This window comes from Protomyctophum parallelum, assembly GCF_964188405.1.
Source record: "Protomyctophum parallelum genome assembly, chromosome: 13".
NCBI classification, from domain to species: Eukaryota; Metazoa; Chordata; class Actinopteri; order Myctophiformes; family Myctophidae; genus Protomyctophum; species Protomyctophum parallelum.
Window position 1 is genome coordinate 32,582,359 of NC_139708.1, and position 26,015 is coordinate 32,608,373.

The 26,015-nt window shown below is 42.4% G+C and overlaps 3 protein-coding genes across 5 annotated transcripts in view; all 3 read left to right on the forward strand.

Annotated features, from left to right (window-relative positions):
• The window catches only part of LOC310869368 (myosin-9-like), a 52,484-nt gene extending 41,719 nt beyond the window's left edge, over nucleotides 1–10,765 (forward strand). For both annotated transcript variants that reach the window (XM_083780072.1, XM_083780071.1), the window contains 13 exons: nucleotides 2,518–2,622; nucleotides 3,269–3,421; nucleotides 3,578–3,826; nucleotides 4,323–4,535; nucleotides 4,781–4,993; nucleotides 5,474–5,635; nucleotides 6,502–6,630; nucleotides 6,767–6,855; nucleotides 7,139–7,262; nucleotides 7,618–7,826; nucleotides 8,178–8,286; nucleotides 8,510–8,682; nucleotides 9,004–10,765. In XM_083780072.1, coding sequence (XP_083636198.1) covers nucleotides 2,518–2,622; nucleotides 3,269–3,421; nucleotides 3,578–3,826; nucleotides 4,323–4,535; nucleotides 4,781–4,993; nucleotides 5,474–5,635; nucleotides 6,502–6,630; nucleotides 6,767–6,855; nucleotides 7,139–7,262; nucleotides 7,618–7,826; nucleotides 8,178–8,286; nucleotides 8,510–8,682; nucleotides 9,004–9,112 — 2,037 coding nt within the window. In that variant the 3' untranslated portion in view covers nucleotides 9,113–10,765. The remainder of the gene's footprint in view (nucleotides 1–2,517; nucleotides 2,623–3,268; nucleotides 3,422–3,577; nucleotides 3,827–4,322; nucleotides 4,536–4,780; nucleotides 4,994–5,473; nucleotides 5,636–6,501; nucleotides 6,631–6,766; nucleotides 6,856–7,138; nucleotides 7,263–7,617; nucleotides 7,827–8,177; nucleotides 8,287–8,509; nucleotides 8,683–9,003) is intronic.
• Nucleotides 10,766–10,938: 173 nt separating this feature from the next.
• On the forward strand, nucleotides 10,939–18,470 carry LOC310869026 (mitochondrial glycine transporter A-like). Of its 2 annotated transcripts, XM_083779600.1 has the most exons (9): nucleotides 10,939–10,982; nucleotides 11,780–11,932; nucleotides 12,923–13,038; nucleotides 14,638–14,762; nucleotides 15,737–15,821; nucleotides 15,928–16,107; nucleotides 16,298–16,466; nucleotides 16,602–16,768; nucleotides 17,104–18,470. In XM_083779600.1, exons 3-9 carry the CDS (start codon nucleotides 13,024–13,026, stop codon nucleotides 17,224–17,226), a joined length of 864 nt encoding a protein of 287 aa, XP_083635726.1. In that variant the 5' UTR covers nucleotides 10,939–10,982; nucleotides 11,780–11,932; nucleotides 12,923–13,023; the 3' UTR covers nucleotides 17,227–18,470. The 2 variants fall into 2 exon arrangements, with proteins under 2 accessions (XP_083635726.1, XP_083635727.1); XM_083779601.1 differs by lacking the exon at nucleotides 10,939–10,982 and having other exon boundaries at nucleotides 11,654–11,932; nucleotides 12,920–13,038.
• Nucleotides 18,471–21,644: 3,174 nt separating this feature from the next.
• LOC310868918 (small ribosomal subunit protein uS2-like) lies at nucleotides 21,645–25,399 on the forward strand. Its single transcript, XM_083779410.1, has 8 exons — nucleotides 21,645–21,694; nucleotides 22,428–22,599; nucleotides 23,234–23,352; nucleotides 23,910–24,155; nucleotides 24,571–24,699; nucleotides 24,817–24,976; nucleotides 25,065–25,127; nucleotides 25,257–25,399. Exons 2-8 carry the CDS (start codon nucleotides 22,467–22,469, stop codon nucleotides 25,349–25,351), a joined length of 945 nt encoding a protein of 314 aa, XP_083635536.1. The 5' UTR covers nucleotides 21,645–21,694; nucleotides 22,428–22,466; the 3' UTR covers nucleotides 25,352–25,399.
• The last annotated feature ends 616 nt before the right edge of the window (nucleotides 25,400–26,015 follow it).

Sequence of the window (26,015 nt, forward strand, 5' to 3'; positions counted from 1 at the left end):
GGATTTGGGCTGTCTGTGCTGAAATATTTCCATGACGGGACGTTGGAGAGTATAGTGCAGCAGTGCTGCAGCTCAGCTGCGGAGAGTCCCAACGTGCAGGTATAGCCTACTGTAGCCTAATCTACAGAATGAAGGCCGATGTCTTTCTTACGGTATGTGCAATATAATAAACCCGACGCGTCGCTCGAATGCCAAATGTACCGTGCCAGGCTCCCAGCGCAAGTGGGAACTGCATCGGAGATATAGGTATATTACCCAGCCAGCCCATGCACCAGCCACATGAGGCTATGGTTTTGGCTGCACATTCATATAATGACAGTTGACAGCCCGGCCACTGCATTGACTAACGACTGCGGCAATCTAAATAGACTGTCGAACGTCGGAACGTGCATGGTCAGTTGGTCACGGACGGACCACTGTGATAGAGAGAGACAGACAGACAGGACAGGAGGAGCACCTGCAAAACAGCAGCGTGTGTGTGCATATTTGTTATTTAATTATGGTTCACAGGTTCAGGTTTTCGTTCACTAATATATCTTGTTGTATATTAAATTAAAAATACTTTAATAATTTAATATAGGCTACAACTAACAACACACAGTGAAAGTTGCAAATAGCGATATGTGCGTGCGGGGGGTGAGGCGGGCAGCAAGGGAAGCGAAGCGAGAGGAGAAACAGACAGCTTTATTTAATGTGTCATGTAGGTGCGTGCGTGCATGACAGCAAGGCAAGCGAGGTGAGAGGGAAAAAGACAGGGACCCTGCATGAATTAAATAAAGTTGTAGGCCTACCCTGTCACAGGGTAGGCCTACAACTTTATTTAGTTGTCTGTTTCTCCTCTCGCTTCGCTTCCCTTGCTGCCCGCCTCACCCCCCGCACGCACGTTTTATTTAATTCATGCAGGTGTTCGTTCTTTATTTGTTTAACAACACACCAGTTAGTTGGGCTTGCAAGTTGCGTGTGCGTGCTGTGCGTGTGTATGAGAGAGGGGGGTGAGGCGGGCAGCAAGGCACGGGAGAAACCAATTTTTTCATGTAACCATGGTTTCAGGAAACGTATTGCCGTTGTTCATGTCGCAAAAACGAGGGCGAGGCTTGATTTCTTAGGGCGTGCCAGATCAAATTCAGCCGTGACATTTATTAACGTGAGAACAAAATTAAGGAAGGATCAGCTGTTTGCGATCACTTTATAAATGCCGTGGCGACGTGGGTGTACTACGAAACCTGCACTCGAATCTGTGGCAGATTTTACACTCGATTGATAAATGAGGGCCTATGACTATGAAATTGTCAATGAGAATTTGAACTTTTTGTAGGACGGACATCTACACTAATAGCTGAATAATAGGAGGGCATATATAGGGGTGCATTTCATTTTGAAAAAAAGCCTTATGTGCCAAAACATTTTATTTAAATGTATTCAATGTATTCTATTAATTGAATTAAAAAAACTTATTTTGAAGTTTAGTTGTTTTTTGTTTTTTTTTATTACGAAACATCGGTCCAAAACATCGGCATCGTATCGGCATTGGTGGTGTAGGTCTCTCCAAAATCGGCATCGGCATCGGACCCAAAAATATGGCATCAGTCGGGCTCTAATATATATATATATATGTATATGATATATATATGTGTGTGTATATATGTATGGCTTATCAAAGTTAACGCGATCCCTTTTAATCCCTCTCCATAGTAAGACACTATTTTGAATGGAAAGTTCAGCTTCAAAGCCCTGCCAGGTGGTTCTGGGCAGGACAAAAGTAATCTACTGTTGATGAGAATTTTAGTTTCCACCAGAGTTGACTACGTCTAGTTTAAAATACCACTTGTCTGCTAAGCTGCAGCCGATGCAGAGAACCATATGCCCCCGCTCGCGTAAGGCCTGCCATGCTGGTTAGTTTGTCGAGGAGACGGCTGGATAACTCTAGAAGCTACAAACTACAAAGCATTCTTTTCTCCCATGTACCTTTTGTTACTGGAAGAAGATTCTGGACCGTATTTGTCATTGTTCCAATAATATAATAAACATGCATTTGTATGAACTGCAAAATTCTTTAAAACTGAGCTCCCTGCCAGTTCAAAGGAATGCTCCAAAACATTTTTAACCGTGATTTTTGTTTTGACTGGCTGTTCTGCTTAAAGTTCCTTTGTAATTTACCCTAATATATTGTCTAATGGATTTGATTTGTTAAACACTTGAAATAGATCTGTTTTAGTTAGATTTACCTATGATCCTAGATTACTGAGGCCACAACAGTCTATGATCATAGATTACTGAGGCCACAACACTGTCTATGCATTTGATGTATGTGTTTACCTTGCTTACTATAAGTCGCTATGGATAAAGAGCACTAAATGCTCAAATGGTAGGCATCTAAGGACGACATTTATAAACGAAAATAAATCGGAATTAGAATTTACAAGGCATCATATTAAATACGTGATGATATCCTATTAAAACGTGATGTTCAAGAGGTGATTCGTGTACTCCTGCGTTCATGCTGCGTCTCTCTGATAGGCGGAGCTGGACAACGTGACTACCTTGCTGAGTGACGTGGAAGGAAAGTCCATTAAGGCCAGCAAGGACTGCTCTACCGTGGAGTCCCAGCTCCAGGATGTCCAGGTACACAAGCACTGTCAAATCCTCAGTACTTATTTTGCCCTGTGAGTTTACAAAGTACTGTCACATTCAGAGTATTCATTTAACTGAGTGTACAAAAGTGATTTGTACGCTGAGTTACAAATGGATAAATGAACACACAAATTAAACATTAACACACTGCTGTGTCCTGAAAGCCAAGCTTTGAATGTCCCATACTGTGCATATACTATAGCTCTTAGGTAGATTTCAACTTTATTGTCACATCAGTGTAAAGAAAAGTGGGTGAAATATTTTTTTGTACAAGCTCCTTTGTCCTTTGTTGCAAATATGATATGAGTAGAGTGACAGCTGGGTCCTCATCTCCTTTGACCAGCAGGTCAGATATTCCTAATGTCAGTAGATGACTAGCTAACCTACAATCATTTATTCAAAGATTTGCCACTGGCTAGGACGTTGTGAGGTTTTCATGTCATGTCATACATAACATTGTATACAGTCACAAATGGAAGTGCAGTGTATCATGTACTGCAGAACCATTAGATTATGTTTACAGTCATACTTCATAAGCACTGTAAAAGTTCTCTTTTTCCTTTGCAACATTCTTTCTTGCTCGGTCACTCATTTCTTGTCTCTTTTCCTCTCTTCCACTCCATATTCTGTACGCCAGGAACTTCTCACAGAGGAGACTCGTCAGAAGTTGTCCCTCGGCACTCGTCTCCGTCAGCTGGAAGATGAGCAGAACAACCTGAAAGAGCAGCTGGAGGAGGAAGAGGAGGGCAAGAGGAACGTAGAGAAGCAGCTCCTGACGGTCCAGGCTCAGGTAAGAGACCTCCGGGTCCCAAACGCAGAGGTGCTCTTTTGGACTTGAGGGTTACAGAGATACACCCAGAATTTTGGGGACTCGTATGAACCAGACATTTTATTATCCTCAAATGTGTGGGACACTCAAATGTGACGATTCCTCTCGTCCTGGCAGCTCGCTGACTTGAAGAAGAAGGCAGAGCAGGATTCTGGCTGTCTGGAGAACGCAGAGGAGGGAAAGAAGAGAGTTCAGAGGGACCTGGAGTCTGTGAACCAGCGCCTGGAGGAGAAATCCTCCGCCTTTGACAAGCTTGACAAGACCAAGACACGCCTACAGCAGGAGCTGGATGACCTTCTGGTGGACCAGGACCACCTCCGACAGATCGTCTCCAACCTGGAGAAGAAGCAAAAGAAGTTTGACCAGGTGAGGGAAGCATAGATTTGTGCACTTAGGTTATAAAGTAAAAAATAACACTAGCAATGCTACATAAAGGTAACATACAATAACATAAGAGACATACAACATGGAATAAAGATAGAAAGAAATGTAAAAGTACTATAGTGCCATCCTACCTAATCAGCAGTAGGAAGCTGAGCCAGTGCTTGCGTAGCCACTATGATGCTGTTGGACACTTCCAGGCACTGCATACATTTGTAAATCAGTTGCCTTAACAGTGCCTCACAAGTGGGTACACCAACATAAGTAATCTACTGACTGGTACTATGCAGGAAGCATTGAGTTACTTAACATTTCAGTGAAGACCATGTGACTAAAGAATAATGGATCAAGTTATGTTTTGCAGGACAGGGACATATCTAGTTGTTATATTCACAAACATTCATTTACTTTCTCAAAACGTTATAATCCTGCACAAACAACCAAAGTAATACGTTTGCCGTGCATTTTCCATCCTTTCCAGATGCTGGCAGAGGAGAAGAACATCTCTGCCCGCTATGCAGAGGAACGTGACCGCGCCGAGGCGGAGGCCAGAGAGAAGGAGACCCGTGCTCTGGCACTAACCCGTGAGCTCGAGTCCCTGATGGACATCAAGGACGAGATGGACCGCAACAACAAGCTACTGCGAGCTGAAATGGAGGATCTGGTCTCCTCCAAGGACGACGTCGGCAAGAGTGTAAAGCCTCTTCTTTCATTCTTTCATAGAACCTCAGTTATCGTTGCTGTCGGTCAGAAACCTCCCATATTTTAACGTAGTTTTTTTTCCCGTAAATTAATGCCCTACTTAATCATACTACAGCGTCACACAAAAGCATCAAACGTAGCTTGATCTTGTCGATCTGCTACTTTTGCTGTTGTTGAATCCTGAAAAGTATGTTTTGGACGTTCTATTCTTAATTCTCCCTCGCCCCCATCTTGCAGGTGCATGAGCTGGAGAAGGCAAAGCGTGGCATGGATCAGCAGCTGGAGGAGATGAGGACCCAGCTGGAGGAGTTGGAGGATGAGCTGCAGGCCACCGAGGATGCCAAGCTGCGTCTGGAGGTCAACATGCAGGCCATGAAGGCCCAGTATGAGAGAGACCTGGCCGGACGCGACGAGATGGGCGAGGAGAAGAAGAGGGCCCTGGTCAAACAGGTAGGCTGGTCTGCATACATCGATAATATCCTATATCAATAATATAGGCAGATATTTATTTACCATACGCATATTGTTGCAGTATTTAATATCGCTGAAACGTATTGAGATATAAGATTTTGGATATCCAGAAATCCCCAATTCAAGTGAATTCAAATAAGCTAAGTAGTTGTGTTGCATATCTTATGTTGAGTGTCTGTACCTCTGTAGGTGAGGGAGATGGAAATGGAGTATCTTATGTTGAGTGTCTGTACGTCTGTAGGTGAGGGAGATGGAAATGGAGTATCTTATGTTGAGTGTCTGTACGTCTGTAGGTGAGGGAAGATGGAAATGGAGTATCTTATGTTGAGTGTCTGTACGAGTGTACGTCTGTAGGTGAGGGAGATGGAAATGGAGTATCTTATGTTGAGTGTCTGTACGTCTGTAGGTGAGGGAAGATGGAAATGGAGTATCTTATGTTGAGTGTCTGTACGTCTGTAGGTGAGGGAGATGGAAATGGAGTTGGAAGACGAGAGGAAGCAGCGTGCCGTTGCCGTGGCAGCACGCAAGAAGATGGAGCTGGACCTGAAGGAGCTGGAGGCCGCCATCGACAACGCCAACAAGAACCGCGACGAGGCCCTCAAGCAACTTAAGAAGCTCCAGGTGTGTGTGGAACATTTGTTCTTCTCAAAAAGACTTCATGTCAATGACCCCCAAATTGACACATAACAGCCCACAGATTTGAAAGGTTATGCCAGGGGCAGGGATCCTCACAAGAGAAGATTTGTATGGTTATATATTTGTATGGTTGATTCTTTTTCATTTCAAGGACCCCCAGTTTGATATGCATTAGGCTACGGACCCTCATTTGATGCCATGTTGACCTTTGGATTCCCAATTTATGCTTTAGTATAGTCTGTGTTGATAGATAGATACTTTAATGATCCCTGAGGGGATGATCCCATAGCTCATACAGGCATGCAATCACAAAAAGGAGTGCACAGATTAAAATACAAATATATTATGAATAAGCATAAAAAATGATTAATGTGTCACTAGATATAGACACATAAATAACTAATAGCTGGAAAGCCAATAGTCCAGTTCATATGCCTAGTGGCTGGCCATGGAGTTAAAAAGCCTGATTGCGGTTGGTACAAAAGTGTTTGTTCTTGCATGTCAAAGAACGGAACATCCTTGCGACCACTTTTATGGTCTGCCAAGATTTTGTGGCGAGGATTTCTCACATTGTCCATTATGGCCCGCATTATGGTTCATTTGGTTCCATTTGTATGCTCTGTTACAGATGCATAAGGATCCATCCATTTGGTAAAAACTATTAATTATTTGGCTGGGGAACCCCCTCAAAGACCCCTAGGTGTCCCCAGACTGCACTTAGAATGCTAATTCACTGGTGTAGAATGCATCACCATCCGAAACATCTCTGCCAAGTCAACCCTGTTTCCTGTTTTGTCTGCTGTCGAGATGAATGTGTTTTTATTTGTGTCTGTCTGTTCCTCTCCCCACAGGCCCAGATGAAGGACCTTCTCAGGGAGCTGGAGGACACCCGCATGTCCAGAGAGGAGATCCTGGCCCAGTCCAAGGAGACGGAGAAGAAGCTGAAGAGCATGGAGGCCGAAATGATCCAGATGCAGGAGGTGCTTATTGTCTGTTAATTACCCTCGATGAATACATATATTAATAGTTTGCTTGCATTCCGTTTGACCCTACCTACAATTGCTTCAATGAAAACCACTGTTGCCCACACTGATACTTGAGTTGTTCTTTTTTCAGGAACTTGCATCTGCAGAGCGTGTGAAGCGACAAGCCCAGCAGGAGAGAGACGAGCTCCAGGATGAGATCAACAACCAGGCCAGCAAGAAGTAAGACGGGAACTTCTCCATGAAACCAATAGAGCGCTTGTTGGGCCCAATCCCAGTTTTGGGACAGTCCTACACCACCAATTACCAATGTTTTGTTTTAAGATTCTATTTAATGGCATTTAAAAATTTGGCAACCAAAGAAACTCAAATGATGGCAACCAAAGAAACTCAAATGGTGACCTAAAGTTTTATCCGCTCTGACCGGATGAGAAACACGAACATGGTATTGATGCCAAGCTAATCTGCATCCATCCTCCTAACTGCTCTCCTGTCCGTCTCTCAGCGCCCTGATTGCGGAGGAGAAGAGGAGACTGGAGGCACGTATCGCTCAGCTGGAGGAGGAGTTGGAGGAAGAGCAGTGCAACACTGAGCTGGTCAACGACCGACTGAAGAGAGCCATGCTGCAGGTCTGTACATCAACACTATTTAATGTCTGGAACTGAATGTCATTTTTAACCACACTATTTAATGTCTGGAACTGAATGTTGATTTTAACCACTTTAGCCCTGTTTTATACTTGAGCCCTGTTGTATAATGGATAGATCTGCAAGTTCACAACTTGTCACAATGGGACACATTGTGAGCTTGCAGATCAGGGTGACAATTTTCACCTATGACATGCCCAATATAGGGACACCATGTTAAAATGAAATTAAACTTGAATGTTAAAATTAAGTCTGTTGTAAACATTTTCTATTGTTGGAAACCTTTGAGATTCTGTGTTTGCTGAACAAGTCCAACAATCCTCTCTGTCCCCCTCAGACGGACCAGATGAACGTGGAGCTGACTGCCGAGCGCAGCACCTCCCAACGCATTGAGGGAGCTCGTGCCCAGCTGGAGCGTCAGAACAAGGAGTTGAAGATGAAGCTTCATGAGCTGGAAGGAACCGTCAAGTCCAAGTACAAGGCCAGCATCACCGCCCTGGAGGCCAAGATCGCTCAGCTGGAGGAACAGCTGGACATCGAGACTAGGTGAGCACCAAGTCTCTGTACAATATGACCAGCCTGAAATTCACATGACAGAGCATGGTGGTGTACTTGGAAATCAAGAAGAGACAAAAGTAGGTCAAACATGACCTCAGTTTATCACATTTATTTTTAATTATGTATTGGAACATTTACATTTTTTTCATTTTATATAACTGAACTACTCATTATCATTGTCGATAATATTCTGATGTCATACAAAAAATGCCTAATAAAAACAGTATTAACATGACCTCAGTATAAAAAACATTTTACAGTGTAGCCATAAAATCATACTTCTGGATTACATCATGTAATGGAATATGAGCCTGACCACATGCTCTGCTCCTGATCCAGGGAGAGGCAGGCGGCCTCCAAGCTGGTGAGACGTACAGAGAAGAAACTGAAGGAGGTTATCCTTACCGTGGACGATGAGAGACGCAACACAGAGCAATACAAAGACCAGGTCAGGTTTTTCCACATTCACTGCTTTTAAAAGACCCATGATGGTACTTTTCTGGCATTATGTTGCTGTATTCCTGCTGACATTACTGTTGGATACAGATTTTGGTTTATTGTAAATTAAAATCCATAGACCTTTTGTGCCATCTCCACATCGCTATAGTTAATTCATAAAGCTTATCGTTCTTAATTCATGCAATGGTGGTTTTCTTGTCATTTCCGTTCAGGCAGAGAAGTTGAACTCTCGCATGAAGCAACTGAAGCGTCAGCTGGAGGAGGCGGAGGAGGAGGCCCAGCGTGCCAACGCCAACCGCAGGAAACTGCAGCGTGAGCTGGAGGACGCCACAGAGTCGGCCGACTCCATGAACCGTGAAGTCAACGTTCTCAAGAACAAGCTCAGGTGGGCAGCAGGACTTGGACTTTTCCAAACATTTCAAGCTCACTAATCGACAAACGTTGCTTTTACACAATCTCCATGCTATAGTGGTGCCCCCCCCTGAATACAAACTGATCTGACACAATAAATTGAAAGATTGAGAAGAAACTTTAAAATGGGATTATTTTTATTATCTTATCCTGATATATCTGGGTTAAGTGTTTACATGACCTTTTCCTCAGGGTTTCTTTGTGTATCTTTTCTTTGTTTTTGATGCTGAGATATGAGATTTAAAAACAACCCGTACATAATCCACTGTAACGGTTTGTTTTTGGTTGTTGCCAGGCGTGGAGACCTGCCTCTTACCATGCGACGCATCGTGAGCCGCGCTGGCATCGAGAGCGACGAGGAGAGCGAGCCCAAGAGTGACACGCCCGAGCCCAAGCCTGAATGAAGAACCCCAGCATGCACTTCCTGCTCTTTGAATGCATCATGGATTGACGAGACCCAAATACTGACACCAAACACACACACACACACCTACTGTATGCAGAGGACACACAAGCAAACAATACTGTATGAATTAAGGAGTCTTCACTCTAAAGGCCCTCATAACGTCTCTCATTTTAACGTTGACAATCCAAGTACACTCTCCCAGATGAAGAAGCCAGTAAACGCATAAATATGCTGACAATCACCACTCTGACATGTACTTATATACACACATACACTATTTTTGGGCCAAACTTTTTTTTTCTCTTGCTTCATTCTTTGTGCTATGGGAAGAAAAACAACCATGAAATAGATATGAATGATATTTTTATAAGCAAACATTCCGATGATAATAGTCCTGTTTTAGGATCTATTTTTCTAATTGAAGAAAGAAACAATGAAAGAACTATAAACAAATGAAGAAAGCTTACTGGAAGAGGACCAAAGTAATATCGCAATCTATAGAACTGTATTTTATTCGAGAAGTTTTATAATGGTTAAGTATGAAAAGTACAACATGTTTATTGGCTCTTTGCTCGCTCTCACCTTAGTTGTTAACATTATGTGCTGACATGTACCCTTTTAATGTAGTTGTCGTTAGTACTCGACACGACTATGCTTGTTGGGCTTAATGATTTCGAGAGATACACATTTAAAGTGCATTTAACGACATGGATTCATGTGCAGCATCACACAAATTGTGTCCCGTTGGCGCATAACGAAGGTGGTGGATTGTGCTAGATTTTGCACTGACATGTACAATGGTGGCTGAGGCTTTGCAATGCTACGGCATTGTAAACCACATCAATGGGGACAATGTTTCACACGACTATGCACGCGCTCATATAGTCACGCACCCAATATGCCGACTGGCCTTAAATACAGTTCTCTACTGTGCAAGGTTTATTTCCACTGCTCTGGACACATGTAGATTTTTTTCCTGTATGTTTCTTTACTACTATCAATGTTTTTTATTGATGCGCAGGGTAAAACAGGGTGGTGGGGGTTGATCAATACTCGCAGCACGCACTGTATTCTCAGGGCACAGCTTGATGGGGTGGAGGAGGTGAAGTTTCTACACCAAAGGGAGTTTGAAGGGAAGGTGGCGGTTGTGGGAAGGTGGAGGTTGTGACTACTGGCACATTAGGACATGGCTGACCAGTACACAGCAAAATCCTGAGTGTTAATTTAACTAAGAGTCAACCCGGATCATTGGCTATATTCTTATACTCATGACTTAACATAGGATTTTTCTGTATACTTTAGCCTAAAATACACTGTATCCTGACAGTAAAGTGATCAGATGCAAAGAAGGATCTATCATATCAGAAAATGGTGATGTTACAGTAAGAAAAGATGAGACAGTGTTAGGTCTTCCCCACCAGCTGTGCTCGAGGTCTGCTTTTTGGCTCACACTGCTGGAAAGTGAGAGGACTGTTATTAAGGATAACGGACAACTAAAGGATCTATGTGTCTATATTCTTTCGCACTTAAGAACCAAGAAATGAAGAGAAATACCTGAAAATGTTCTGTCTGCACCTCTGGAAGTGAAACATTGAGGACAATTTGTGGATTTGTTGGTATTATCGCAATAAAGAGGCTTTCTAAACTGCTACGTCTTGTCCAGTGGGTGTTTGTGGCTATTTTACAGTTGTGTTTAATAATGGTGGTTGCTGTATCTAAGATGACTGTCAAAGCCAGTTGTTTTTTAATTGGCATGCCATCACCAGCAGAGGGCAGTCCAGACTCTGTTTACCACTGGACAGTGGACAAGCAGCAGAGCATAATGATGTAGCAAGTCTGAACCGGTTCTGACTCTGGACACATTTTGGGTAAGACACTACGAACAGATTTTATTTTCATCGTTTTGTGTGTGGTATCCTAGCCTCACTCATTGTGTAGTTGACATTGATTTTCAGACGAGAACTTTAGTAAACATTAAAATACAGTAGGTAGTTAAAACATGCTACATTTAAAACGCTGTTATTCTACTTAATATCTCATACTCTGAGGGAGTGGGAAAATATGGGGAAATGTTTATGATCTATTGTCCAAACAGTTTAACATACCTTAAGTGCTTGTAAATATGTATTGTTACCTGCACCTGCCCTGTACAGTTCAAAGTTGTATTATCTGACTTAAATTATAACAGTCATTGTTTATCCATTGAGTTTCTATTCAGATAATGCAGGCTGCCTGCAAAAAACGCCAACTCACTGCCTGCCAGACAGTGAGTTGGCATTTTTTTCCTACGCCACATTGTCTAATGTTAAATATTAAAAGTTTACAGCACCAGTAAAATATTAAATTTATTGGGAATATCGCGATATCAACAGTGATCAAATGGGTGGGGCCAGTCTGGTCGGAGAAGCGGAGCCAATAATGGCAGATCTACAAGTTAACAATGCGACGCGTTGTTTACTGTAGATCAGCTGTAGATCTGCTCTTTTTGGTATAGCGATAGTTATACTGTCGTTACGTAGTTAAACAGGAACCGGCCGGTTTAGCAACACATCGCTCATTGCCAGGAGGAGTAGAGTAGAGGGACTGATGTGGTCTAATCCCTCATCAAAGAGCAGCAGTCACTGTCCCGTATCGACGCATTGCTCGATCCTCTCTGTTTCAGCAGGTCAGACTGGAGACTGTGGAGAGGATAGAGAACCCACCGTTTCGTTTAAAGGATTCACTGTGAAGGAGTAAACTATTAAATTTCAGAGTATTTTTCTGTTTGTTTTAACTTTCTCAATCTTCGCATTTGTCTGCCTCTACAAGAAACCAGCCGGTAAGCGAAATATTAAAAGGACAGGTGCCATGGTGGGATTATGATGGCCTTGTGATGATAATTCAGTTTTATTATTAATAATGGCAAGTTGTGCGACTCCCCTTGATTTATCATGTGGTATTGTGAGTCCAATCCTGCCAGTCAGTCAGCAAAGGTGGTCCTTAGCCTAATGCATATATATTACTATACTAGATTACATAAAGTGAAATTAGACTAGTTACATTGTCATAGACGCTTATGATTTTCAATTCACATCCCAGAGAGTTCAGTTTGGGTCGTCAGTCCAGAACCCTGTCCCCAATCCACACCTCAGACTCTGAACTCTCCACCCAGCCAGATATAGATACTGTACATACAAATTGAGCAGACAACTGACCTATGGGCAACATGGCTCAGGACCTGTTGTTTCCCAAGGCTACTTACTTGTATGATGAAATATTTTCAATGTTTGATGTTGCAGTAATTTTAAACCTAATGCGTACCGATTACTAGATTTAAAACATGTTGGAATCCCAAGAGATTTTATTTCTAATTACAAACGAGTAACGCATTTCAAAGTAATCTGACCTAAAACAGTCAGTCACTTACTGATCACACATGACTGCACATGCACACAGACATGCATTCATTTTGACGACACACACTCACGTGAACTGCATTAAAAGCATGTGCAGCAGGATCACTAAGCACTTGTCCTAATATGTGAGATGCTCGCCTGTGATTGGTTAATGGGAGGCTGTGTCTTGGACAGTCACAGGACGGGCGGTTGGTTAACTGGCCCTATAGTCTTCAGTACCTGCCTGAACTCCCATCAGTCAGTCACAGGCAGACCTCCACGCCGCACCTCTCAGCTTCAAATGTACGGACACAACCTATCCTAGTTGATTTTGTTGCCAATTCGTTCTGTCTGTATAAATAGGCTAATCTAATGCACTGACATCAAGTTTTGAAATGACATTTCAGTAAAGTTTTTGATCTTCTTGCCAGAAGTGTTCTGCAGTAGCCGCTGGAAGGACGCTGGTGAGAGTGAAGACTGACGATAAAGTTGGAAGAGAGACTTTGACTGCACTTGATTATTCTATTGAAGAACCATGGAACTCTCACTGGTGAGTCTTATCGCTGGAATAATTGAAGACATGCATTACTATTCCACAGTGCTAACACAGCAACAACAGATCAGTGTTCGTTTAAATCTGAGTGTGGAAAAATTTACATGACACGCTCTCAGTTAAACTAACACTTGAGATTGTGCTGGGTACATGCATACATTTGGGGAAATACAATACAACAACAAAATATTACTGATATATAGTTTAACAATGTTCTCTTATTCTGAGTTCCTTTCCAAAGCATGTCAAAACCAAATTCTGTTTTACATCTTAAATATCAGAAATTGAATCAGATTCCTGTGCCTCGTTAACAACTAGCACAGCTGCACTCTCTCTGCCCTCGGTTCCTGTCCCTAGTCTACACTTTGCCAAAAAAAAAGCTACATTTGAAAAACAGCAGAAAATTGCTGCAGTTCCTCCTCCACAGGCATGGAATTTTAAGAATCAGAATCAAACTTTATTGTCACATCACATTACAAGTAACATTGGTGAAATTGTAGGCCCATCAATGCAGTTAAAAGATAGATAGAGAATTAGAGTATAGAATAGTATACCGGTAATCAAGTGCATTAAAAAAGTGGCTAATTATGCATAATAAAAAAGGCAAGTGATAACTGCTGTAGATTCAAGTCCAACTGAAGAAAGCACAGGTGAAATGGCTACTGGGTTGTAAAGCGCTATGGCCGTGTGATAAATCTTTGTCATGTCACTGAACATTAGTCCCAGAGTAATTAAACAGGGCAGGATGCCATGACACTGTGCATTCTGTCTCAAGCGATAAGGAGTAGGAACATAGATTATGTAGGACCAAGTGATAAGAAACTGTGCTGCACTGTCTGCAGAAAGATGCTGTGATCTGCATTGAGCAACCAGCAACTCTAATGTTGCATTCACACGAGCAGACGCAATGGAAGCCAGTTTACTGTAAATTGCTCTGGATTAAGAGCGTCTGCTAAATGCCCAAATTGTAAGACAGCGACATGACGATGCAAAGACACAATGATGCATGTAGCTGCTCCCATTCGTCTTTGCGTCTGCCGGTGTGAATGCACCATAAGGCAAATGTGAAAAGTTACAAACATGCAGGAAAAAACAGGATGTGCTTTTGAAATCAGCAAGTGGCCTGAGGAAGGTATAGGGATGAACAGTTTGTTTACAAACTAATTTAATCTGTTATGTGTTAACTTGTGGTGGTACCATAAAGTCCAATAGTTGAAAATGACTTTGCAGTCTAACCGCACACATGTCAGGTTATGTTTTAGCTACTTGTGCTGTGGTATTGGCAGACTGCATGGAATTTCTACTGCCACCTTACAATTGGTGACTAATTGTGGATAGCACTGGTGATGCTTGACATGGAGGAACACACTGAACAAGTGCGTTGCGTCCGTAGTTCCTACATGTCTGTGTAGTGTACGATGTGATCAAAACCAGACGTCTCTGTCCATAACGTGTTTCCTAATTTATTATCTTTGACTTTATATTTTCAAGCCCACATTACATCAACAAACGTTATGCAGCTGTGAAATCGATGTGTTAACCGCCTTCTCTTTGTTCCTTCTCTCTCTTCCTACCTCCCTCTCTCTCTCTCCTTAGACCCACCCTGTGGTCAAAGCCTTCATGTGCGGCTCATTCAGTGGAACCTGCTCCACACTGCTCTTCCAACCACTGGACCTGGTCAAGACACGCCTGCAGACCCTGCAGGCCGGCGTGCATCCTGGGTGAGTCTGTGTGCTCTAAACACACCCACATGCATGCATGCACAGTGTGGTCAGTGTGGATAGCTAGCTTGCTGGCAGGCCTTATTGCATGCCCAAACTACACCAGGATTTTCAAAGCGCGCCTATGTGTGTAATTTACTGTGCGCGTACAGCGTTTTTGGAATGGTTTGGAAAGATCCAATTGATATCAATGATACGGGCTACACCAGGTGTGCAGATAACGTGAGCCCCGCATACGAGGGCTTTAAAATAGGATTGGATCTATGTATGCATATGTGCGTATGCGGGCAGGGCTTGCGTGTCACACGCACATTCTCTGCTGTGGTGTGGGTAACAGACAACGTGCACGACACATTGCCTTGAATGTTGGAGAAAATAAAAATGTCAACTTATATTGTATATCATCGGTGTCGAGCTAACCAGCTAACTTTATTTTTTTTCTATAACTCAGCAATGCGTCTGTGCGTTGGTTCTTCATGAAAATAAATATTTTTAATTTCCTGAAAAACGAACATTTGGAATTCTGCCCGACAGCAGACTGAGCAGATATGTTATTTTAACCACTTGAGCCCTGTTTTATATTTCTAATCGCTCCCTGTTTCTTTCAGTTCATTTCAAAGTAATCTGACCTTTCAGTCAGTCAGTGAGTGCACATGGCTTCACGTGCACACAGACAGTGCCAGCATTTGTTCATTTTGACGACTTACTCACATGAAATGCATTAGATTAGAGGCACGTGTAGCAGGATCACAAAGCGCTTCTCCTAATATGTGATGAACTAATCTGTGATTGGTTAATGGGTAGCCGTATCTTGCAGGACACACAGTTAGTCAGCTGGCCCTATATTCTGCCAGACCTTGACAATGCACCTCTCACTATTTTAAAACGTCATTGTACAGTGGTCTTGCCCAAAATAGGGACACCAGGTTGAAAGTGGTTAAAGTGTATTTCTAACAGCCGCCTGTGTCTTTCAGTTCAGCCAGAGTGGGGATGGTGACCATGATTTTGAGTGTTGTGCGAACCGAGAAACTGCTGGGACTGTGGAAGGGGATATCGCCTGTAAGTATGCCCTTCTACTATTTGTTGCCACGCACATGCACCCACCACCCATGTCCCATATTACTGAAAGGTCTCATATCATTTTTTCCCCTTACTCTTCCTTCAGTCCTTCGTGAGGACCATCCCTGGAGTGGGAATCTACTTCAGCACCTACTACTCACTGAAGCAGCACTTCTTCCAGGAGAGGACCCTGGGGGCCATGGATGCTGTTCTGCTGGGGGCCGGGGCCCGCACTGTTGCAGGGGTCTTCATGCTGCCCGTCACAGTCATTAAGACCCGCTTTGAGGTGAGTGGAGGTGATGATGATGTGATGCAGGCTGAAAACTACTGATTACAGTACTACATGCAAACTGTGAACGTGGTTATTTGAAATACAGGTTGGCAAAGGAAAATATTAAACCTTTAGTTATACTGTGTGTAATTATTTTCATGATGTTTCACAAGGATTGAGGTCTAAAACTGCTGTTGCGTTTCAGAGTGGCAAGTATAACTACGGCAGTGTGACTGGGGCTCTGCGAAGTGTGTATCAGACCGAGGGACCCATGGCTCTGTTCTCTGGCCTGACGGCTACTCTCATCAGAGATGCTCCCTTCTCTGGCATCTACGTCATGTTCTATAGTCAGTCCAAAGCAGCACTGCCCAAGGGTACGTTTTAACAATTAATTCATTCATTTAGAGCTAATAATTATTGTTATTATAATCATCTTTATTGTCCCTGAAGGGATATTTGTCAGTATGTTCAAAAGTAACAACTGTGTCATTTCAAAACTATTTGTTCAGATATCAGCACGTCTACCTATGCCCCGCTGGCTAACTTCAGCTGTGGCTTGGCGTCAGGGGTGTTGGCGTCCATCATTACCCAGCCTGCCGACGTGGTCAAAACGCACGTTCAAGTGAACCCACAGCTGTACAAGAGGACGACAGATGCTGTCCGATTCATCTACAGGGTAACTATCACCTCTTATATAAGTTAAAACACACACACCCACACACACAAAGAACAAATAGTAAAGAATATATATATATATTATGTATACATAATAGATAATAAAAGAGAAGAATCACCTGATATACACTTGTGAAGAATGTTTTAATGAGGTTGACATTTTGGTCAGAATGACCTTTCGATAAGATAAGATAGACCTACTATTGATCCCCGTGGGGAAATTCTGGTATCGTAGCAGTGACAGCAGTAAAGTGCAATCCATACCAAGCAGTATAAGCACTATTAACTATAACAATCAATATATTGTTTTAAAAATTCACACCCTCTCTCTCTCAGGAACATGGGTTCCAAGGGTTCTTCCGTGGTGCAGTTCCACGTTCCTTGAGGAGAACCATGATGGCAGCCATGGCGTGGACGGTGTACGAGCAGATGATGGCCCGTGTTGGACTCCAATCCTGAAGAGGGGGCATGCTGGAGTCTAATGGAGGAGTGGGAAAAGAGGAGAGAGAGTCAAAGAGAGATAAAAGTCAAGTTGCATAATGGAGACGGAGCATGCTGAAACCTATCGTGTTTGCTGTCCGCTCGAGTAACTTTGCATGATGGACTTCAGCAGAGGACAAGAGATTTTCTCTACTAGAGGTGGTGGAGAGAAGTGTTTGGCAGCTCAGTGGAGAAAAGAGAGCTCAGAATGACTGGCACACACTACCAAGTGAAATGTGGGAGCTGGGTTATTGTTATGTCTCTCCTCTCTGGCCTTGGTTTCCTGTGTTTCTACACACTCCTATGAGAAATAAAGTGTAGAAATGCCATGGGGAAAAAAGTAGAATGAAGAACTATAATGTCTTATACTACTGTATTAGATTAGCCTAATTGTCAGACTCTGAGCCTCAGTGGAGTGGGCGGCGTCTATGGGCTGGAAACCAGGCTAGTATTAGATAGATTAGAGTGTTCTCTGCCTTCTGTATTGCACTAGAAGTTTTTCCATTTTTCCCGCTAATTCACAATGACTAACTGTGATATTCCATGTTTTGGAAACACTGCTGGGAATTCCTTTCTGTCAGTTTCTCTGACATTTCGTAGAGTTTGCAACGTACAGTATGTGTGTGACTTCAGAAAGACTGCATTGGCACAGTCATGTATTCATTAGTGCCAGTATCTGCTAGAGTATTAGTGAGCCATTGCACTTTAACCTCATATCATTCACACAGTAAAATCCTCAGTGTTTATATAAGTCAGAGTTAAGTAAACACAGGATTCTACTGTGTAATTGTGTCACTGTATTATTAGTATTGTTCTAACATAGAATCTGCTCTGCTTGCTGCCTTTTGACCTGTAGCCTACAGATGATTTGCCTTACAATAGAGGGTATGCGTTTGACATCATCATCAAACCCGGAAGTTATGCAGGAACGCCTACTGAGTGTCAAAAAACTACTTTCTGGCCTTGACAGCCTCATACATCCAAACAGAAATGTCCTATTTGATTGCATTAAACAACGTTAAACAATGTCAAACTCACTTTGCATGTTGCTTTGCCACTCGATTTGCCACTCGATGTGCCATTCACTTTAAGCATGCGCATAGTCGCATACCCTCTATAGAACTATGATCTCATGTGTTTTTATATTTTGTATGTGTAGTGATATTGTTTGTTCTTAAATATATTTTATCTTTTTTTAAGTAAAATAAATGTAAAGTATATTGTCTTGCATTTATTGTTCAAATACCTGTGCTTGTTTCACAAATACCAAACACAAACCCACACACAGTAGTGTACATTCTTTGTTCACCTATTGTCACTTCACCTTCCTTTACTGTAAATTATTCAACAGAAAGTGACAGACCTGTTCACATTAAACGTTAAACATCAATGATCAAAAGCTTAACCTCAGTGCTGCAATGACATTTTTTCTCGTGAACTTGTAATCCTGATGTGGGCTGAGATGCCATAAGTCACCATGACAAAGTCTTGACACAGTTTGACTCAGCAGTACTGACAGTTAACTCCAGACATTCAATCTATGCTCTAGTAAAGTTAACTACACCCACAAAGTTCAGACAGACAGGCCAGAAAAAGCAGATAGTCTTCTACATCAGGTGTTTATTCCCTCTGGTCGTGTGTAGGATACATTTATTTTAACGGTACTTTACTTAGAGTCATGACAGTCTAGCTCTAGCAAAAGGACTGCTTGCTGTTTAAGTTATATTGAGCTATTTCCAAGAGATTCAAAATACATAACGGTCATTTAATTGTACTGCCAAGCACATAGAGGCCATATGGCTTATCAGTACTGAGACACAAGATAAGCAGGGGGAGTGGTGACGTGACATCAAATAGGAGCTGAGCACAATATTGTAAAAGGCTCATATCAAGCTTTATATACAAGAGCATATGTTCTACCTCTTGTCTTCGAAATAGATAAGGTAGCTTACTAAATATAAACAAGAAACATGCCATACTTCCTTGTTCATTTACATATATCGTTTCTCCATTTGTTAGGTTTAAAAAGAAATTGGTGCATAAATCAGTATTGAAGACCCTTTACGTCTGTGTGTTGTTTTGAACAATGAAAAGTATTAAAAAGCACTTTGGACAAAACCTCTTCCATTGGACTCTCAAACTGTCTGCTAAAACAGCTAGATCTGAGATCTCCACCACCTCTCCCCCTCCCATTCATGTAATTGACAATTTGACATTATAAAGTCACAACACCGACTTTGATGAGGCAGTATTGCTTTGTTTTCAAAATATAAGGTTTTTTTTCTCTCTCTCTCTCTCTCTCTCTCTCTCTCTCTCTCTCTCTCTCTCTCTTTCTCTCGGACCAGGGACCCTCCATAAGAGAAGGTTTTTACGGCTCTAGCAGTGATTCTCAACCCAGGGCTTGACATTAAGGCTTGTCCGCTTGTCCGGGACAAGTAATAAATCTTTCCGGACAAGTGCATTACATTTTTACTTGTCTGTTGGACAAGTGACTCTTGTTTTCATGTTTTTCTGTGGCACTCCTAGCAGCCAACAATATTGTCTTGCATTATTGTCTGGCTTTCCTAATAATCACCTTTCCAATATTATTAATAGCCCTAGAATGTCTGTAATCTTATATACATTTCATGTATTCCAAATACCCAGCCATAGATCTGGGTAGGTCCTATCCGTGCACGGTTAGCAGACTGACCACGTCGGCATTTAAACTTGTAGCACTGCGTGTGTACCGTGTGTACTCACCCAGTAATTAATTCCGAAGACTTGGAGTCAGATATTGTCCTGAAAGTTATGACAGAAAACGTGTGCTAGGTAAAATATCCCCACTTTTCCAGGAGGAAAAGCTAGACTGAAAATATGAAAATGTCCTTTGGGAACAGTTGATGTTTGGGATGGACAAATGTATGGGGCACACAATTTCTGGTGTGTTGCGCTTTCATGTGCCTATATTGTGTGTCCCATACATTTGTGCTTCCTAAAGGAAGTTTTGAAATGTTCAGTCCTGCACTCATTCCGGGCCCCTCAACGGAGAGAATGTCGTCCGTGTACAGCTTATGGAAAAGTGGTGATATTTGACAAAATAGGCTACATGTTTTCTGCCAGAATTTTCAAATGAATATGAAACTAGTCCCCAAAACGACTCAAAATCTTAGGAATTCATTAGTGTGTGATTGCAGACGCAGTGGTACAATTTAAATGCGGATGAGGTTATTATAGTAACCGTGTTCGGATAAGTCCAATTTATGGTTGTGTATTTGGAATACATGAAATGTATTTAAGATCACATTCTAGGGGTATTAACTTTTAAACTGAGAATATTGATCTAATATTCAAACATGTATTCACCTAAATCAGCTTACTGTTAGGCTAGTTGATTTAAAATGTAGGACTATTTGTGTGTGCTCGTGCTCCGGACAAGTGACTTTTGTGCCCGGACAAGTGGATGGGAAATTTAGTGGCTCAAAAAGTTAATGTCAAGCCCTGCAACCCGTTTAATAATTTCAAGGACCCCCCAGTTTGCCATTTATGGCATTTCTATCTATGGGTCCCCAATTTATATTGTAAAATCAATGTTAATCATTTTAACCATATAATTTACCTGGGGACCCCCTGGAACTCCCTCAAGAACCCCTGGGTTCTTCAGGGAGAACTTTGGGAACCATGGTGGCGACACTGTTGGTTACACACACTTGTAACCAACAAATCAACAGTGTCTATTGGAAGTATATGGAAGTGACAATAACAATAACATGTTATTTCAGGTGACACATTGCCCAGTTCCCTCCATTAACTTTATTTGTAAGCCTCAATGTCCCCTAGGCCAGGGCCATGAATCATGATGTCCTTGACCTTATGCCAAACAACCCTTAGGTCAACACCAAGCAGGAGCAGCAAATAGCCTATGGCTAAAGCATAATCCTCTGTTCTTTCCATGTCTTTCAAGTCAACGCCCAGGGTACGTGCCAGGAGGCTCTCCCATATGGCGACATATAGCTTTATGCAGTTTACAGTTCATGAAATTCTATTCAACAATTTATTTCAATATGTTTCTCGATATAGTGCTGTGTCACTGAGTACATATTGTGTACCTTAACCCAGACCCCACTATCTCTAGCAAATAACGTTGCAACACAGGCCACTCTTTAACCGAGAAGTCAGCGTCTCAGCATTGTCTTAATATGGTCTTTCCATCCCTATCTCCCCATTGTCTTAATATGGGATTCCCGTCCGACCTCCAGTTACCTTCCTCAATAAAAACTAAAACTGTGAATGTCAGACAACGCCACCCTCTGCTGACAACATGTCAGAATGACACAGGCGAAAAAGACAGTTACCTCGCGTCACCAGAGCGTCACCACAAGACAGCCTTGGTATAAATACAACGTCATTTCCTCCGATCGTTCTTTTTACACCGTGTGCCCAGATATCCATACGGCGTTGTCTCTTGGTGAGTGGAAAAAGTGGCGATTTTACGTATACAAGCCTTCACATTTCGCCCAAACAAGTTGAATAAACACAGGAAATTCAACTCTATAGCATACACGGCCATATTTTAAAGCAACTACTTTAAACGACGTCAATTTCCCAATAGAATTAGAAGCTAACGTAGGTAGCTAACTGATAGCTGTGGACATGCGCCCTTCTCCATCGTTTCTACTCTGAAGCGCGCGGCTGTATACTGTATCTTAACGTTTACTTGGTATATAGACTCCTTTCTCGGCAGTGTCTTGACCAAAAGCTCTAGGCTGCCATGAACGGATTCACCGGTATTGTATAAGTCTACAAATACTTTTGTTGCAACAGATTGCCCTCGACTCCGAGTGCTTCCTAAAACGTTGCTGACAAAATGGACACTGCATTATATACACTTTACTATAGGACTTCAATGGATTTGGAAACGGGATGTCGAACTTATGGGCAGTCCCCATCCTTAGCATAGGCTATTTTGTGTAAAGCTGGCCCACCGTGCCTTTTTTTTTTGCAAACAAATCAATCAAATTACACTGGATCAAAGTGGCTAAATGTTTTAACCAAGATCAGTCGGACAGGCCTGAGTGTACAAAGGGATTCCATTTCTACACTTTCAAAGTGTTGTGTGCCTAATGCATACTAAAATAGAGGTCCTTGAAACTAAAGTTTTGCATGAAACTAACTACTTGCACTCATTCTCTCTCTTCTAGCATTCCCATCTAACTCGTAACGCAGGGAAAGCAGTCACGATGTCCGGAGGTCTGGATGTCCTTCAGATGAAGGAGGAGGATGTGCTGAAGTTTTTAGCAGCATCCACCCACCTGGGAGGTACCAACATGGACTTCCAGATGGAGCAATATGTCTACAAGAGGAAAAGTGATGGTCAGTGTTCAATATGTTGTAAAGTTTCACACGGGCACATTTAAGTACTCGGGTGAGATACAAAATTCATGTGTATTGTGTATACTATAAAGGTTAACCTTAGCATATCAATGTATGTACATTCCTGTCAGGAACACAAATCTGTTGTATTGTGATGTCATGTGACTGGATAAGAGGTTTTTAGGCTGTCTTTTCTGGTCGAGTTTAATGGTCTCATAAGACTATCGTGCACACAGTTAGAGCCCGTCGCTGTCTCATCAGTGCAGTTCTGGGTGCAGAATGTGTGCTATAGTGATGCAAGGCCTTGTTTTCCCCATCTCCCAGGTTCTCCTTGGGAAGTGGATACATGGGCCTTGTTACAGTCAAAATGTATATGTTGTAAAGTTGCACACGGGCACATTTAAGTACTCGGAGTGTGTATTGTGTATACTAGAAAGGTTAACCTTAGCATATCAATGTATGTACATTCACATGTTTTACCCCATGTGGGAATATACTGTATGTCCCTATTTTGGACATGACATGAGTGAAATACTAAAATCTCACAACTTTATGCATTGTGAGCTTGTAGATGGCTCATTTCCTGTCAGGAACACAATTGATGTGTAGCTCACTTTCTTTCCTCCGTCTTCAGGTGTTTATATCATCAATTTGAGGAAGACCTGGGAGAAGCTGCTGTTGGCTGCCAGGGCCATTGTTGCCATTGAGAACCCAGCTGATGTGTGCGTCATTTCCTCAAGAAACACTGGACAGGTATGCACATGATTTTTAACCACATGGACCCTAGCATCCCCATTATAGCTGTTGTGAGCTTGTAGATCGGCTGTTTTTGCTATGACATTAAGTATATAGGGTTTACAATGGTTAAAGTAGTCTTTTTACCTGGTGTCTTTAAAAGCATTACAGTGAAGAGGGGATACAATGGGTAGAATAGTTTTATTAGCTGAATAATGCACTTCACAAATCATTTGTTGCACACTATTAAAACCTGCCACTGATGTCAGTGTTTGGGTGTCGGAAGTGTGCTACAGTAATAGGCCAGGTTTTCTGACGCCATGAGGACTGACGTCCTATGACTGGGGTTACCTAACAACCTGTGTCACATTAACACCTGATTAGTGCTTGGTTGTGTGCTGAATGCAGTAACTCAACTAAAAGCTCACAAATGTGTCGTGAGCTTTTAGATCGGCTATTTCGGTGCATGACACTTAACTGACTAACTGTCAAAGTACAAATCGTATAAGTCATTCAAGCAACATGTGTAAAAGAATGTAATTGCATCGTTTCTGTAATTTCCCCCTCGTCTTTAGAGAGCAGTGCTGAAGTTTGCCTCTGCTACTGGTGCCAGCACCTTCCAAGGTCGTTTCACCCCTGGAACCTTCACCAATCAGATCCAGGCTGCCTTCAGGGAGCCCCGCCTTCTGATCGTGACGGATCCTCGTGTTGACCATCAGCCACTGACTGAGGCCTCCTACGTCAACATCCCCACCATTGCTCTGTGCAACACAGACTCCCCACTCAGATACGTGGATATTTCCATCCCCTGTAACAACAAGGTGAGTTGGATTGATTTACAAATCTGTCATGTGACTGGATAAGAGGTTTTTAGTCTGTCTTTTCTGGTCAAGTTTAAGTCTCATAAGACTATCGTGCACACAGTTAGAGCCCGTCGCTGTCTCATCAGTGCAGTTCTGGGTGCAGAATGTGTGCTATAGTGATGCAAGGCCTTGTTTTCCCCATCTCCCAGGTTCTCCTTGGGAAGTGGAATACATGGGCCTTGTTACAGTCAAAATGTTTCTGTTCTATATCTTAATATCTTTGTGGGTTTACCATGTTTAACAATGACTGGCAGTGTTTATTTTTGAGGGTCGCTAGCCCCTCCTATACAGATTTAATGTTTGTTTTTAGTTAAACATAAAAACTGCCATTGACAATGGACAGAGTTTACATATCTGATGGTTTGTGTTCCAGGGTCACCACTCTGTGGGTCTCATGTGGTGGATGCTGGCCAGGGAGGTGCTGAGGTTCAGGGGTACCATCTCCAGGGAGCACCCCTGGGAGGTCATGCCTGATCTGTACTTCTACAGGGATCCTGAGGAGGTGAGATTGACATGATGCTGGATTTCATGTCTATAATGACTATTTGGCCCCGTATGTTACAGATGTTTTTTAGCAGCCATTGTCACATCTCATCTTAAATGTCACCATTCCTTGCAGATTGAGAAGGAGGAGCAGGCTGCAGCAGAGAAGGCCGTTGGCAAGGAGGAGTTCCAGGGAGAGTGGACCGCCCCAGCTGCTGAGTTCACTCAGCCTGAGGTGACTGACTGGTCTGAGGGTGTGGCTGTGCCATCTGTGCCCATCCAGCAATTCCCTGCTGGTAAGAACACTGATAACACTGATGTTAGAATTTATGACCTGTTACTTGCATTCAGCATTCTGTAAACCATTATCCTGTCTCCTTACAGCGACTAGTGCTGCTGCTGCCGCCGCTGCTCCAGCTAAGCCGGCTGCAGGCGAAGGCTTCTCTGGTGAGATTTTCAAATGGCTCACGACATGTTGTGAGCTTGTAGATAGGCCATTTTTGCTGCACGACACAATCCTAAAATGGAGCTCAATTGTTTAATATATATTTGAATTATTCCCTTGTTTTCTTGCAGAGGACTGGAGTGCCCAACCTGCCACTGAGGACTGGTCTGCAGCCCCCACTGCCCAGGCATCAGACTGGGGCGGAGCCACTTCTGACTGGGCTTAGATCACTGACCTTGGTGATAACAATAAAGCAGCTCTTTTTACAGACTAACGCATGACTTGTTTCTGTTGATTTGATGTGAACCAAAGGTTATTGGGTCACCTCAGAAAACATAGATTTTGAACTACCTGGATTATTATGGATTTCTCCTTACAAATGTCCCAAACCTTAACTTTTCAGGAAATGGAAAAATAACCTTTTCCACCATAGTTATTAAGTCACAAGCTCTTAATAGTCATTGGTTCAATATTTTGTACCCACACGCAACAAGCTCAGCGCAGTGTGACTGACCTTTTATACTTTTTCTATATATGGCTTAAAAGGTGTTCATGCTAAGGCTATTCTAAACAGTAAAGGTTTATAACTATTTTGGTAAATTATATTGACAAAGGCTTTACTTGCCTGTACGATAAAAGGTACATTTTGACTGGAGTATTTCTACATTCTACACTTGGTCTTCCTACAGCTAAAATAATGGTTCAACTACACATTCTTCTGGTCAAAGGTTACCCTAATGTGTTATGAATATAAGGCTTTAGTTTAACCCCTATATTTGGTATTCTTTCAAGGGGTATTTTTATGCCTGGTCTTTTCATGAGCTATCAAAATTAGTCCTTTGGTTAATAATATACATTTATATAATATCAGTGACTGCAAAGTGTCTGAC